Genomic DNA, 14,482 nt, shown 5'->3' with positions numbered 1-14,482 from the left:
TGTAACTCATTTGGTGGTACGCTTGGGGTCAACGTGCTTTTGGACCAAAACTTTTTATGCCTTTGCTTTGACTTCCTAGTCGAGGTTTTGAGAGGAATCTTTTTGAATAATGTTCTGATCGAATGGTGCAATCTGCTTTGTGAAGTGCAGCAGTCTCTCCTGTAGCAAAAAATAAAAAAAAAAAAAAAAAAAAAGCCACACAACATAATGCTGCTCCTTCACAGTTGATTGATGCTTCTCAAGTTTGGAAGTTTCCTCCTTGTTCCTTCAAACGCAGCGACGGCCTTTATGGGGCAAACACTTTAATTTTAGTTTCATAGATTCGAGGTCATGCCTCCAAAAGTTATGGTCTTTGCCTCCAAGTTCGCTTACAAGATGCAATCTTGCTTTTTATGTTGCTTTTGTAATAATAGCTTCTTTCTCCCTGAGAGGCCTTTCAGCCCAATACATGGATCTGTTTTACTGTGGATAATTGCTCTCTCTTACCAGCTTCAATCGGCGTCTTAAAAAGACATCTTGTGTTCTGGGGTCGTCCTGAACCGTATGGTAGTTAGACATGTTTGTGAAGACTTGCCTGAATCACTTTTTTATATTCCGGTGATGTCATAGAAGGAGTGTGTTTGAGGCGTGGCATTGAAATACATCCAAAGTTGTGCTTCCGTTTAAGTCAGCTGTTGTTAATGAACCTATTAAGAGTTTTCCCTGTTTGCTTAAATGGACAGTAAGCTAAGTGTTTGTAAATTCAGAATTTCAAGATGATACAGAAAATCGTTCAAAAATGCTTCTCATTATCTACTCTGGGCTTTTGGCAAATAAAAATAAGTTTGATGACCTGACCTAAAACTTGCTACCATTTGTTTGATTTAAAGAACGTACATGAGAATGATTGACAGCGCTAAGCCCCTCCTCCTGGCTCTGATTGATCGCCATCTGCACCGCAATTCTGCAGATGGCAGTAGGACCACATGAAGATGGCAGAAGAGCTTTGATTTTTCATAGATTATGTCTCATACTATACTGTCAGCATATAACAGCTTTAACAAATACATAAAAAAAGAAAACATTTTTCATAAAAGTTATATACTGCAGCTTGAATGTCAGACAGTGAGAAAAAAATGCCATGTGTCTTTATGAACAATGAATGGCAATCTGTTTTTTACTGATGGATCCAGATGCTTGTTTTATATTTAAATTAAAAAGAGCATGTTTATTCGGTCAAAGCTGATAAATCGTATGTAAGGCTAATAAAGTTACGTATTTGACACCTATCAACGTTTTACATAATACATCCCCTTTGTGTCAAATGTGAGGATTAAATAGTGAACTTATCACTTTGTGGTGAAAAAATAGATGATTCACAGCACTCAGAAAAGGCAGAAAGAGCACTACAGCAGCTATGCACCGCAAAGACCTCGGGGCCAATCCAACAAAGGAAAGAAGTTTCCACAAGTTTCTCATAATTTATTCACATCCTGTTCAGAATAATCTAATTAGTTGCTCCTCTGCAGCGTCATCTGTTTGTAGGTTTTTATTTATTCTTTTCCTGAAACTTTGTCACTTTGTCATCTTCCAGGTCATCTGTGTTTTTTTTTTTTTTTTTTTGCATAACTTAGAGGATGAATTGCTACAAACAAGATGGCTGTCTTGTTATTTAACCCAAATGCAGAGTTTGTGCTTTTGGGACAGAAGTTGGGCAGTTTCAAACAAACGTCGGCCCGGTTTTTTTGGGCCAACAAAGACAACGGAAGGAGCCTCATCATACTTCACGCTGCCATTTTAAGACACACAATGACCTCATGAGACTTGGTTGAGCTTCTTTCACAGGCTGAATAAAAAAAAGTATGAAATGGTGAAATGTTGCTGTGTAACAACGTTAAAGCGAATGGGCTATATTATGAAAAGAAAAGACAACTTTTTTGAGCCTTACATGTTATTCCCTCCTAAATATGTATATGTATGTATATATATATTCCTAGAGTGTCGCTTTGATTCTTTGAGGTGCCTAAACGCTTGTTCCCACAGAGCGCCCTTCCCCCACAGCTCACCCACTCAGCTCCACCGACTGGCGGCAGCAGCAATTAGCAAACACCTGGTGAACCTGCACATCTGCCGAGCTCGTTACAGAGACTACTTCTCTTGACAATTTCTGATTTCAGTTTCTTTTACAGTCGTTCTTCAATATCTCTATTTCTTTTCTTTTTTGCACATTTTTGCAAACAGACTACATACAAAATCAGTTTTTGACATAAGTCAGCTAATTTATTTGCACTAAATTAAGAATCTGCACTATTTTCCGTAAGCACAGATTTTTATTTAATTTATTTATTTTAATTTTTTATGCTTGAAATTACTTTTAAGTCTCTGTTTTCTTTTTCTTACTTTTGCTTACTTTCTTTGCTACTGGTACACCTGAACTACGGTAGTAACTTATACTAGTCTATAAAAGAGTGATTGGATTTCATAATGAACAACAAATCATAGTAAAGCTCATAAGTGAATAAAATACACGTTGATAAGTTCTATATACTGCTTAGAATCAGCAGATTTTTTTCTTGTTATTGCATTTCCACCAATAAAGCGACGCTATCTCTTTTTCTGATGCTGTTCGCTTCACTTGTCATGAAGTGCAAACGTTAGAGTCTCAGTAAGTGTCTCTTTCAATTCATTAGGCCCCTCTGTGCCTTGTTTATCTTACGAGTTCTGTTTTATTTCAGCAGTCTGCCCGTGGATTTTATATCTGGATTTGCTCCTACACTTTTCTGTTCCTGTGATTATATTTATTGTTCCCACCTGTGTCTCATCAGCCCCTGCTGAGATTCAGACTGCTTTGAACTTATGACTTGCTTGTTTATCTGAGATTTTCTGGTATTTGGGCTTTTACAGCCTTCAACCTGCCGTACTTCTGAGGCACCTTTGCTGGAGAAAGTTTCACTGGTCTTTTACTTCCTATTGACGTTTGACCTCTCGCTACTTATCACGTCACATGAAATATAAATTACCTTTAACTTTCTCACACTTTGTCACTACAACAACCACAACTTCAAGTTATTATACTAATAATCTAATTAGCAGACCAACACAATGCATAGTTGTGAAGCAGAAGGAAAATAATATCTGGTTTTCCAATCTTTTTGGTGTGCATTTGTATTCAGACCCTTTAACTTTTGTACTCCTAAACAGAATTCAGTGCAACCAATGGCCTTCAGTTTAATTAATCAACAGAGTCAATGGGTGATCCACTGCAAACACAGTTGCTCTGTTCATGCCAGAAAGGTTTGTCATGAAGTCAATAAACACGCGCATCAGATCAGGTGCTAACCTAACACGGCTGTTCATTTAAACTGACACACATGGACAGAATTAACAAGAGAAACTCTGGAGGAGTTGTAGATATCATATGCTCATGTGGGAGAATCTGTTGACAGAACAACTATTAGTTCTGAACTTCACAAATCGGGTCTTTATGCAACCATGGCATAAAACAACAACAAGAGTCTCGTTGAACTCATCTACTGAACACAGCAAACGTGTAAGATGCTGCGTTTAGTCAAATGAGAACAAAAATGAACTTCTAGGTCTCCATTCAAAATGATCTTTCTGGCAGAAAAACTCTTTTTTTTACACATGACTCTGAAATCATCCTGCTGTGGAGATGCTTTATTCAGCAGGAACGCGGATGCTGATCAGAGTTGATAGGGAGATGAATTGCAGGCTAATGCTGAAAGAAAACCTGGCTTCCAAAACACACAGCGTCACACTGGACTCTGGCACTTTTGCGAAAAAAATAAATGAATACAGGTACAATTCTTGAGTCTGCAAAGTGGACCCATAGTTGTAAATGCAATGAAAGTATTGACTCACGGAACTGACAAATGCTTGTCGTATTGTTAAACAAGACGCATCAATTTTTCTTCAACTTCACAAATATGCACTATTTTGTTTTGTTCTATCAACCAAAACCCAAATGGAGCACATTAAGGTTTGTAGTTAGGTTCAGGAAAGAAGGAAAAGCCTTCAGATGACTTTCAACTTCGTTTCACGAAACTGTGGTTTGAAGTAACGTCTGCAACTTTAACGCTGGAATGAGTCAAATTAATTACAATAGCTTTGTCATAAGTAATCCAAAACCGCTAATATAAAGACTTAATCCCATAGCTCTGATACTGCAATTAAAAAATTAAACTTGACATTAAAAAAAAAAGAAAAAAAGGAAAGTCTTGTGACTCGACCGTCTTTGACAGCCATTAACAGGATGCAGCCAAGCTCAGATTTGCCACAAATTTCCAAACGTTTGCTGCAAGAGTAACGTAAAGTGTGCAACGTATGCCATTTCTGAAGCCTAATTAAGAAGTTTATCCAAAATGTTTGTGAAGAGTGCATGTGTGACGTAAAAACCCAAAACGGTGCATTATCATATTCTAATCAAACTGAGGCCTACTTGGGTGACAGCTCGGTGGTTCCAATTCTTCCCATCACGTCCCATGCATGAACACAGGCAGAAGAGGAAGAGGGTGAGGCCATGCAAACAGAATGTGAAGGGAGGCGGCGGGGCGAAAAAGAAGAAACAAAAGCAAGGAACATGAGAAAGAATACTTAATTACTGATAAGCAACAAATAAATACACAGAAGAACAAAAAGAAGAAATCCAACAATCAAAAATGAAACTGATCAAAGTGCACAGTGTGACCAAGGCATGCGCTGAACAAGAATAACTTAGAAACCGCCATGAATAACTTTAATCATCATCCACTCTTTCTTTAATGGAGACCTGCTGAGGAGGAACAGCCATCAAAGTTATTCATGCCAGTCATTAGGTCTGCAGCAGCAGCAGCAACAGCAGCAGCAGCAACAGCAGCAGCAGCACGATCCCCTTCAACCAATATAAAACTTACTGGATTCACTGAGTCGTTGGAGGCAGAAAGTGGGAGAAAAATCTTAGAAATGTGTTTCTTAGCACACCTCTCAGTTAAACTGTTAAAAAAACACGACAAACCAAAAGTCTTAAAATTTTTACACCTTTAAAATCCAATTTTCTATATGAAGTGTAATTATTCAAAACCCAGTGAATCAGTATTTTATGAAATCCAGGGAAATGATTGAAAAAACATTTTCATGGAGTCAGTACAGGTTTGAAAGTTTTCCTAAAAACATTTAATATTGTGTCCAGAAATGTTCAAATGTTTATACCTTTCACTGATTTACTCACTTTAGGTCTATTTCCTGGCTTATTGCTTTTGTTGCTAGTAATTTTCTTGGTTTTAATTATACGTTCAATAATCTTAAAAAAAAAAAAAATCCCACAACCTGCATTGTTGGATTATATTTATTAAAATTAAATTTAAATAAATATAATTTATTTGACTTCATTTTGGAGACTAAAACATGATGTTGCTTTTGTTTCTTTTACTCTAAAAGCAATGGGAAGCAGTTTTAATGAATGTTTCCAAATTAGCCACTTTAATTATATCACATAACTATCGCTCAGATATTTTGACAACTTCATTTCTAATGCTATTAAAACTTTTGCTTTTCTCAGCGAAACAAAAAAGTCTCATTAACGCCAAACAGCATCTTCTGAAGCCATAAAAGTTCTCTCGCTTTCGCTCTCTTCGCAAACCTCTGAACATTTCTGCCACACTTGAACTTGTCAGCATTTCAGATGCTGCAGTCCTGAATGATCCCGGAAGGACCAAAATGCTGGACTTGCAGAAACAGATCAATGCGGTCTGTCCGCACTCCAGGCCCTATTTTAAAGATGTAGTGCAGATTTTCACGTCACGTCAGACTCCGTGAGCAACCTCATAGTCCCCAAGAGCTGAAACCCCGACTCTTTCTGACACGCCGAGACATTAAATGCTACCGCAGCAGTTGACACAATAACACACATGAATCATGGAACCGTGACACATTTAAGCACTTTGAGGGACACAAGCACACAATGGTCCACAATGAAAACTGACAAAAGTTACACCGCAGAGCTGAGTCGAATCAATGTGAATTGACTCAAACGTAGGTAATGCATCTCCTTATGGAGGTTTTCCAAACTGATCTTGATCAATCGTTCTCCTGGCTCCATGAAGGGGCTTTAAACTATTTATTTGATCTTTTTCACTGACATCAAATGATGCAAACAGAAAGAGTGGTGTACAAAGACACAATCTTTTATTGCAGTAGGATAACTATAATCGTTTCAAGCAAAGTCAAAATGACTGGTGCCCATTAACAATTCCCAGCATCTAGGAACCTTTCATTAGTAATCGTTGTCTTCATGGTTTCCTGGGGTATAACATGACGTGACACAGAAATCCTTGCGCTAAGTCAAAGAAGATTATGAACAACGAAATTAGGTTTTAATAGGGAATAGAAATTTGAGAATGTGGTTGATCAGTTAAATAGAGTAATGAAGGGAAAGAGATTTTTTCGCTTTTTGAAAACTACTGGGCTCATTGGGAGAATTTGAGGAATAAATAGTAGGATCCAACAGATGGCAGTAGAGCAACAATAATAGATGCGAGCTGCCGTTAAAATCTGAAGAAGAAGAAGAACCATTCTTCAGAATAAAAGAATCAATGAGTCAAACATGTGTTGACTTACTGGAAATGATTAGAAGTGTTCAAAACAACACTTTTCAGATGAAAAGCAAAAACAATAAAGATGTAGAAGAAAACCGAAAACTACACTACACTTCGGATGGATTTAATGATTCCCAAGATGCCAGAGAGAAACGGTGGTTATGCCACTCAAAATTAGCTCAGCGATTCAAGGGGAATTTAAATTGTCGAGTACTTTTTTTTAAGTTATATTACAATGGACGCTTTCCAAACAAAAAAATCAGAGCCTTTCCCAAATGTCTGCAGAATGATATAAATTGAGATAAATATTTAATTCTGTTTTTTGTTGGAACAGGATGTGCACTGCGCAGTATCGCTACTGCATGTGTAAGGGAATAAAAAGTACTATACAGATTTTGCTCTCTACTGGCTTTTTTGAAACACACTGGTATTATATTGAACCCAACTGTTTCTGGCTGCTCATCTGATCTTTCACTCATAGTCAGAGAAATCATTAAATTGATCAATGATGCTGTGGGCCTGTTTCTCTTCCAGGCCCAGGGATTTTCATTAGACTGCATGAGGTTGTGAATTCTTTAAATTAGAAAGCCCAGCAGCCTCCAACAAAAAAAACAAAACAAAAAACAAATAGTGTGTCATCAAATTTGACCTAATAAACAGATCTCCTTTATCAAACACAAAATCAGCCTCCTTTCCAGATGTGAATTAAAAAGAAAACATTTGCGGTGGGCTAAAGCAAAGACCCAGTTCTCTTGATGATTGGGATTTTGCAAGGAGGAATGCTCAAATTGTCCTTGTTTTTTCCGTAAAACACCATAAATGTTGAGTTAGCGCTTTCCTAAAGACAAAAGGGATGCTCTCGATATGTATGGGATAAAGCGTTCTTTAAAAAAAACAAAAAATAATCTGTGTTAAATTATGCTACTGCAATAAAAGGAAAATTTAATTCCAAGGCCTTGCTCTGAAAAGCGTTGCTAATAATCCTGGAGAGTGCTATAAACTTTATGGGACTCTTTTCTCCAAGAGAAAAATGGGACAATCAAAAAAAAAAAAAAAAAAAAAGAAGACAGATATTTAAAAACCCCCTCATTCACTATACCTGAAATAAATCATAAAAATAGCAAATCGAGCTAAAACTGTAGAGCTCAGCACGACTACAATAAAAAAAGAGGGGAAGCCTTTAAACCACATCCTCCAATGAGTCAGTCCTGGTCAGCTTGTCAGAAGGCGTTAATGGTTTTCGGGTTTCAGTGTCGCAGACCTTTGGAGAAACGCCACTTTGCCAATTAAAATGTGCCAATTATCTCAACATCCTGTGATGGCTCTTCAACAAACACTCATCACCATGGAAAAAAACATTTAGGTAATTCATAAGTGAGCATGCTCTTCGTTCTAATATAAATTGACAATTAAACGTGACCTAATACGTAATTTAAAAGTTATAATCTGTCAATTTAAGTATTTAAATTGACAGTGTGCTTTTGAAAACAGGAGCTTTTTCTCCCGAATGAGCCGCCTGTATGGAAGTAAATATGTGCCATCAGGATTTGAACAAAAAATGCCTCTGAAATTTGAATGTTGTATATTAGCATTTACTTTTTCAGAGTTAGAATAAATTCAGAATATATTTTTCACCTAAAACAAAAATTCACATTCCTATTTCAAAGTGATAAAATTTTCAATGTACATATTTTTCGGTGACTTGGACTTTGAGCAGCGCCTCTTCGGGCCGCGGCGGACTCACCTCGTCCACGTTCTCGAAGGCATTGATGACATCATAGGGCAGGCAGGAGAGCAGGTCGATCACAAACCAGGTCTTCAGGTAGTTCATGCGAATCAGCTTGGGGTCCGAGATGACCTCGCCAGCGGGCCCCACGAACGTGGTGTGAAAGTTCAAGACGATGTCCACCAGGAAGATGACGTCCACGATGCTGTCCACCACCAGCCAGGCCACGTTGTTCTGCTTCGTCTTGAAGGAGACGTTGTAGGGCACCATGATGGCCGTGTAAAAGGTGAGGATGAGGATGACCCAGTCCCAGGTGGTCTTAAAGAGGCAGTAGTGCAGGATGATGTGAGGAGGGGTCTTGGGGGTCTCCTGTTTGTACTGAGGTAGGATGTCAGAGCCAAGCTGCAGCACCTGCAGCGTGCAACAGGGGAAGACGTTGGAGGAAAAATACGCACATTGGTCCCTCTTGGCTAACAACGTGCTGCAACTGAGGGTTGAACCGGTCTTACCTCAGCGAGACGAGAGTGCTTATGGACATTCTCTCCTTTATGAACTGTAGGTTGTAGCTGCTGTAAGACTCCCCTGCTGCTTGTTAGCGCTCGAGTCAATCGGGCAAACTTCCCCCAACCTGGAGTTCGCACAAACAGATTGCAGGTACTGCGTGTTTCCAAGAACATGTATTTAAATCCTTGGAGTCCTTGCTCTCTTTCTGCTGAGAGGCTACTCACTAATAATCGGTACAAAGCATTAGTAGCTTCTTTTTTCCCCCATCTTCACATCCAGGCAACAGATCCCTATGCAGAAGATGTTTTGCTAACCTTTTAAGCTTTTTATGTTCCTTGCCACAATCTTATTTAGCGTGTTATTTTCATTAACATTACCAGTCCTCTAGGAGGTCCATGTTTCTTACAGTTTCCCCCTGATGTTTTGAAATTATTACTAAAAGCGAAACGGTGATTTGGCCTCTTTTGAGCCTGCACCAAATTTCTAGTGCGGTTTACAGACCCACATGCAACTCTAATCACTTCAAACTTTTTCTTTTCGGGTTCAGTTTGAGTACATCTATTTATTTGATCATATTTCAGGTATTCCTTTTCATTTTCTGTTTTCTATTTCCCCGTCTTTGTGAAACCTTAGGTACCAATCATAGCAATTCTAAGTCTTTCGGAATATAATAAGCCACCAGGACAGCATGGGAAACTGGCTTTGCAAATATTAGCATTAAAACCAGAAGAAACATCAGGTCAGTGAGAGAAAGAGAGTAGCCAATGTGAAACTGGGTTTTTATTCATGTTTAAAAGCAAAGATGAAGTGATTATGTTCCAGGTATTTTGTGTTAGTAATGTTTCGGTATAAATGTTGATTGCTGAACAAATGGTGAACTGTTGGGTCTAACCTTTGGAAGAATCATCCTCAATGGGCTGCTTGAAGGCCGTGATGTCGCTGAACGTGCAGAGGAACAGAACCACTTTCTCTTGTTCGTTTCGAATGGGAGCAATCTTCACAAAAAACCAAACCGGCGTCCCTGGAAACGCAGAAGAACAAGTTTAGCTGCGTCATCTGCGTGGGAGGAAATGGCTCTTTTATTAATACGGAAATCAACACAACTTGTTGGAACGAGTGCAAAAAGAAATTATGATTATAATTATCTTTAATTCAAAGCTCATTACAGTTTTGAGTCAAGTTTTCCAATGATTACATACAACAGCTCTTTCTGATTGTAACCCGCGAGATTCACGTCACGATTTTTCTCATCTTTTTTAACTTTAAAAGTGAAACAATAATTTCAGAATCAAAATATTTGCTTTGACATCAAGCTAATTTAAAATAATGAAATCAAGGCAGTTATTTATAGGTGAAGAGTAGAGTGGTTGAATTGTCACAGTAAACAATTCTGCTTGGATCAACTTACATTATCCAGACTTAGAAAACACTTAAAAAATATTTATTTTTTAATAGACTTGGGTTTAATTCATTTAAACCAGATTGTTAAATAAATTAGTCATGAAAAATGTTTCCCTTCAAATAAGTGACATCAGATCTGCACAAGTTAAACCATTAAATGGACTGTGAAATTTTTGTGATAGTTTTGTCAAACCAAAGGAAAAAAGTTAATAAAACAACAAACCTGGGAGAAGATACTTTGGTTCATTCAGGAAGTATTTTAGACATTGTTAAAACTAATTCACAGATTTCTTAATTCTAAAAGAAATCCATGAAATTTTGTTAGTGTTTCAAATTGACATCAAGAAATATTTATCTGATTTCATATGAAAGCAATAAAAAAACCCTTCAAAGTCTATTTTCATTGATCACAGTTTTCTGTAAGCCTTTGTATCAGTTTTTTCCATTACATATAGGGACTGTAATAATGTATTAATCCACACCTGCATGTTGAAACAAACAGAACCACATTCTCCTTTGGAAGGTCTTTCAGTTCCAGTCTGGCTCTTAAACCAATTAGCACATTTCTACAGATGGTGAAATGTTCTGGGCTGCCTTTGAACTCCGGCTCCGCGCCACACGAGCTCCGAGTGCATTTGAATTACAAAGGAGAGGAGACTCTCGTTTCTCTCTTCCTTCACATTTGCCACCGCTACTTACTGTTCTTCTTGTACATCAGGATTTCAAATGAGTTCATCTCGTAATTCTCAAACGTGAGTCGGACTTTTTCCGTCGTGTCCTTGTCGGTGAGCTCCCCGTACATGAAGCTGAAAAGAGGAGAGGGAGGGAAAGAGAGAGAGAGGAAGGGAAATGTGTACATTCAATGGACACATCTATGAAGATTCTTGAGCAAAGCTAAATTTATCTATCCAAGAAGCTTTTTTTGTTTCTTTATGTCAGTTTGGAAAAAAGGATGTGAGGGGATGAGCTATTTTTCTTCTCCCCCCCTCTCTGTCCACAAATGACAAAATGCAGATCAGATTCCTAATCAGCACTGCTGTCAATTCCAGACAAGCGCCACCTTCAAGCTGCCAAATTTGCCCTCATCAATTCCAAATGAGCAGCTGCTTCTGCCATCATTGTTGTTGTAAACTCTCTGGAGACGCTCTGCTAACCGTAAAATGTCTCTGCATCGTGCAAAATACACCACATTTTTGGTTGTCATAGGAAGCTACTAGTTTCAGTGTGTTTGCAGATTTTACCTCCTTATTTGTCAGCTAACTATAAAGATCAAAAAATGTAAAAGTTGAGGTCAATTTGCCCTCCAGACATAAAGCTGGAACAAATGTTTGCATCTTTTACGATAAACACATTTTTATTCAATGAAATCTTGTTACATGTTTCTCTCTGTTTTTTATTTTCTTTGTCTTCTGTTTTGTATTTTATTTTATATTATAAAATAGGTCAGTACATATAATGTAGCATCATTATATGTACTGGCTTTTGTGTTGATAAAATCATTCAGTGAGTCTTAAAATAATTTTTTAGTTACATTTTCTTGTAAAGTTTTGCACAGCCCGGCATGGGAGACGTGGTGAACAGAAACCAGAAATCAGAAAAGTTTCTTCACTCAGTTTAGTAAAACCATATCGTGTTGTGTCTGTGCACCAGATTGTTTGCACATCTGTTGGAATATGACATATTGCATCCAATTTGTCGTTCCTCTGTCGCTGAAGAAAAACAACACTTCTGATTTTACAGTGATTTACTCAGGAGAATATTAATATTAATGCTCTGTGTAGTGAAATCTTCCAGCTACCAGTTTGTAAATTCAGCAAATAAAACAAAAAATAAATAACTAAACAATCAGAAGGGTACATGCACTCATAATCAATATTGATGGAACAACGTTTGGAAGAACATATGGAGGAGGCAAGACGAGGTTTTCAAATTTAGCAAAACGATCAGTTGTCAAGCACGGTGGTGACGGTATCATGAGTGTGTTTTGCTAATAGTTGTACTCCCTACATATTCAACAGCTGGTTGATTAAAAAATGTATACAGCTTACTGTTCCAACAGGACAATGTTATGAAAATACTTGAAAACCAGTTTAAAAGTTGGAAAAAAAGATTCAAAATAAAGCCAGGAAACCAATTCATTTAGATGGGCTTCTCAGCTACCCAGCCAGAACTCTCCCAGAACCTTGATGGCGACAGAAAGCGTGCATTTTCTTTGCAAAAGTAGTGTGAAAGCGAGGAGCCCCTTTTACTTTAACTTCCTTTTAAGAAGCTCAAGCCAAGACAACAGGCCATCATTCAAATCCCGACGTCAAGGCAAATGTGTCGAAAACTGAAATGTCTTGAAAACCAAACAGCTGACGATTTTAATACAACCCCCAGAGTTTAAAGGTAGGAAACCAAAGAGGTTGCCTGCTACATCTCCAGTCGAGACTGAATTTATATGTAGACACAAACTCACTGAGATGTGCCACGAAACAGTGAAAAGCTAAGCCATCGGTGATGCATAATTGGTAAAACGAGTCTCTTGAATAGGAGTTCAACCTAAAGATTGTCTTCAACCACGCTCCAGAGGGATTCATCTCACTTCATGTGTTACTGCTGCCTTAAGCAGCGGTTTCCAGCATGATCTAAATATATCTTGTTATGAAATACAAAAGGAGGCCCGTATCTAATAAGACAGCCTGACGCTTTCCGAGTAGCGCTTGATGTAATAACGCTGATTAATGTCGCCCCATTCTCGTTCTGTCTTTTCTTTGCCGGAAGGAGAGCGACTTTCCTCAAAGAAAAACAATATTGCATAATAATTTCTGAAACAACTTCCTTGCCATGTGTGGAAACTCCCAAAGGTCTGCCACAGTGTTTACAAGATCCAGCACGGATGAAAAATATTTTTTCTTAAAATCAGAACATCGCGGATACACAGGAAGATCAGTTAAGATGGAAATAGCCTCTTTGATCTCAACACATCTGCAGCACATCGGGAGTTAGGTTTTGGACGCAGGGAGGAGGAGAATACATTCAATGTTTGCATCGTGCTCAAAAACATCCAAGAGCCACAATGACTGAATATTTTATGGCCCCACAACGAGGCTCAAAAAGATGGCTTCAGACAGAAGCTAAAAAGGACTCAAAGACCATGTGCAGATTAAAGCCAGAGGGAAATGTTTGAAGAGAAATGAAAGCAAAAAGTGAAACTTTCTGAAGGGACTGTATATTAAAAACTAATTAAAGGTTGGAAATTCTACAAATTATGCATATCGTTCAAAATCTACCTCTAAAGAGTCTTATTTGGAAGATTAGTACTCAAAACTTTGCAAAAGCATGTGAAGCCGAAGGAAATAAAAGAAAAAGGACGTGCAATCCGGGTGCAAACAATATCTATGACGCTAAAATGGCTTCTTCTAGTGTGAGTAAATGTCTAGTTTTGAAGGGAACAATAAAATGTCTTTACTAGTCTCATTATTCTGAAATTAAGCAACTTTTTTCACTTCTGATACCGATACAGACATCTGAAGTTTAATATCGTCCGATACCGATCCAATAAAACATTGCCAAATTGACTTATAACTTTAAAAAAAAAAAAATATGAATGTACTGAACTGGAAATTTATTTGCTAATTCTACACTTTTTCAGGCACAATAAAATATGCCAATAGCTTCAGAAGCTATATGTGAAAACGGCACATCTTTAATTTGTTCAGTCACTGCAGTTAGGAGTAGAACAGCCAATATCAGATAAATAACAGAGAAACTGACAAAAGCAACTGGCTGAGTATCTTGATCAAACATGCAACAAAACCTTCTCTTATATAGTTCAGCAACTGCGATTAGGAATTCTAAATATATTGTAAAATAAATAATAAAGCATTCGGATCACAAAGCACAGACTTATGGTTCGGGCACATTTTCACTGATACCCGGGCTAGAATTGTTCCTCAATATCAGGACCAATAAAGATATTAATGTTGGATTATTGGTTACCATAACAGACAATGTAAATATCTGGTCTCATCTGTACTGGTCCCAAAATCAGAGAGTTATCTCTGGGAAACAAGATGCAGCAAGAACAGCGAATGCTCATTAACTGTACCCAAGTTCGGTTGCTGGGAGACGGAGAAGACGTCCAGGATCTCTGCAGGGTTTTTTTGTTGTTTTTTTCCAAGGTGCAGACTGGAATCCAGGATGTATCTGTCAAGCTGTCAGAAGAAAGCCTAAAGAGCTACTTTAACTGATCAGGATGAGGAGGACAAATGTGCAGCTGCTCAGAGGAAGTGGGGTC

At 37.9% G+C, this 14,482-nt stretch overlaps 1 protein-coding gene across 2 annotated transcripts in view; it reads right to left on the bottom strand.

Moving 5' to 3' along the window:
* Window positions 1-14,482, bottom strand: part of kcnh1a (potassium voltage-gated channel, subfamily H (eag-related), member 1a) — a 65,259-nt gene that overhangs the window by 34,464 nt on the left and 16,313 nt on the right. Inside the window, exons 3-7 of one of the 2 annotated variants that reach the window (XM_055029473.1) lie at window positions 10,903-11,009; window positions 9,695-9,823; window positions 8,808-8,926; window positions 8,317-8,709; window positions 4,439-4,465 (exon numbers count right to left, since the gene is read on the bottom strand). In XM_055029473.1, the coding sequence (XP_054885448.1) occupies window positions 4,439-4,465; window positions 8,317-8,709; window positions 8,808-8,926; window positions 9,695-9,823; window positions 10,903-11,009 (775 nt within the window). The remainder of the gene's footprint in view (window positions 1-4,438; window positions 4,466-8,316; window positions 8,710-8,807; window positions 8,927-9,694; window positions 9,824-10,902; window positions 11,010-14,482) is intronic. The other variant, XM_055029472.1, reaches the window with a different exon arrangement.

The sequence above is a fragment of the Poeciliopsis prolifica genome, unplaced genomic scaffold (genome assembly GCF_027474105.1).
Source record: "Poeciliopsis prolifica strain line A6 unplaced genomic scaffold, Auburn_PproV2 SCAFFOLD005, whole genome shotgun sequence".
Lineage (NCBI taxonomy): Eukaryota > Metazoa > Chordata > Actinopteri > Cyprinodontiformes > Poeciliidae > Poeciliopsis > Poeciliopsis prolifica.
This window is presented reverse-complemented; position numbering and strand designations above follow the sequence as displayed.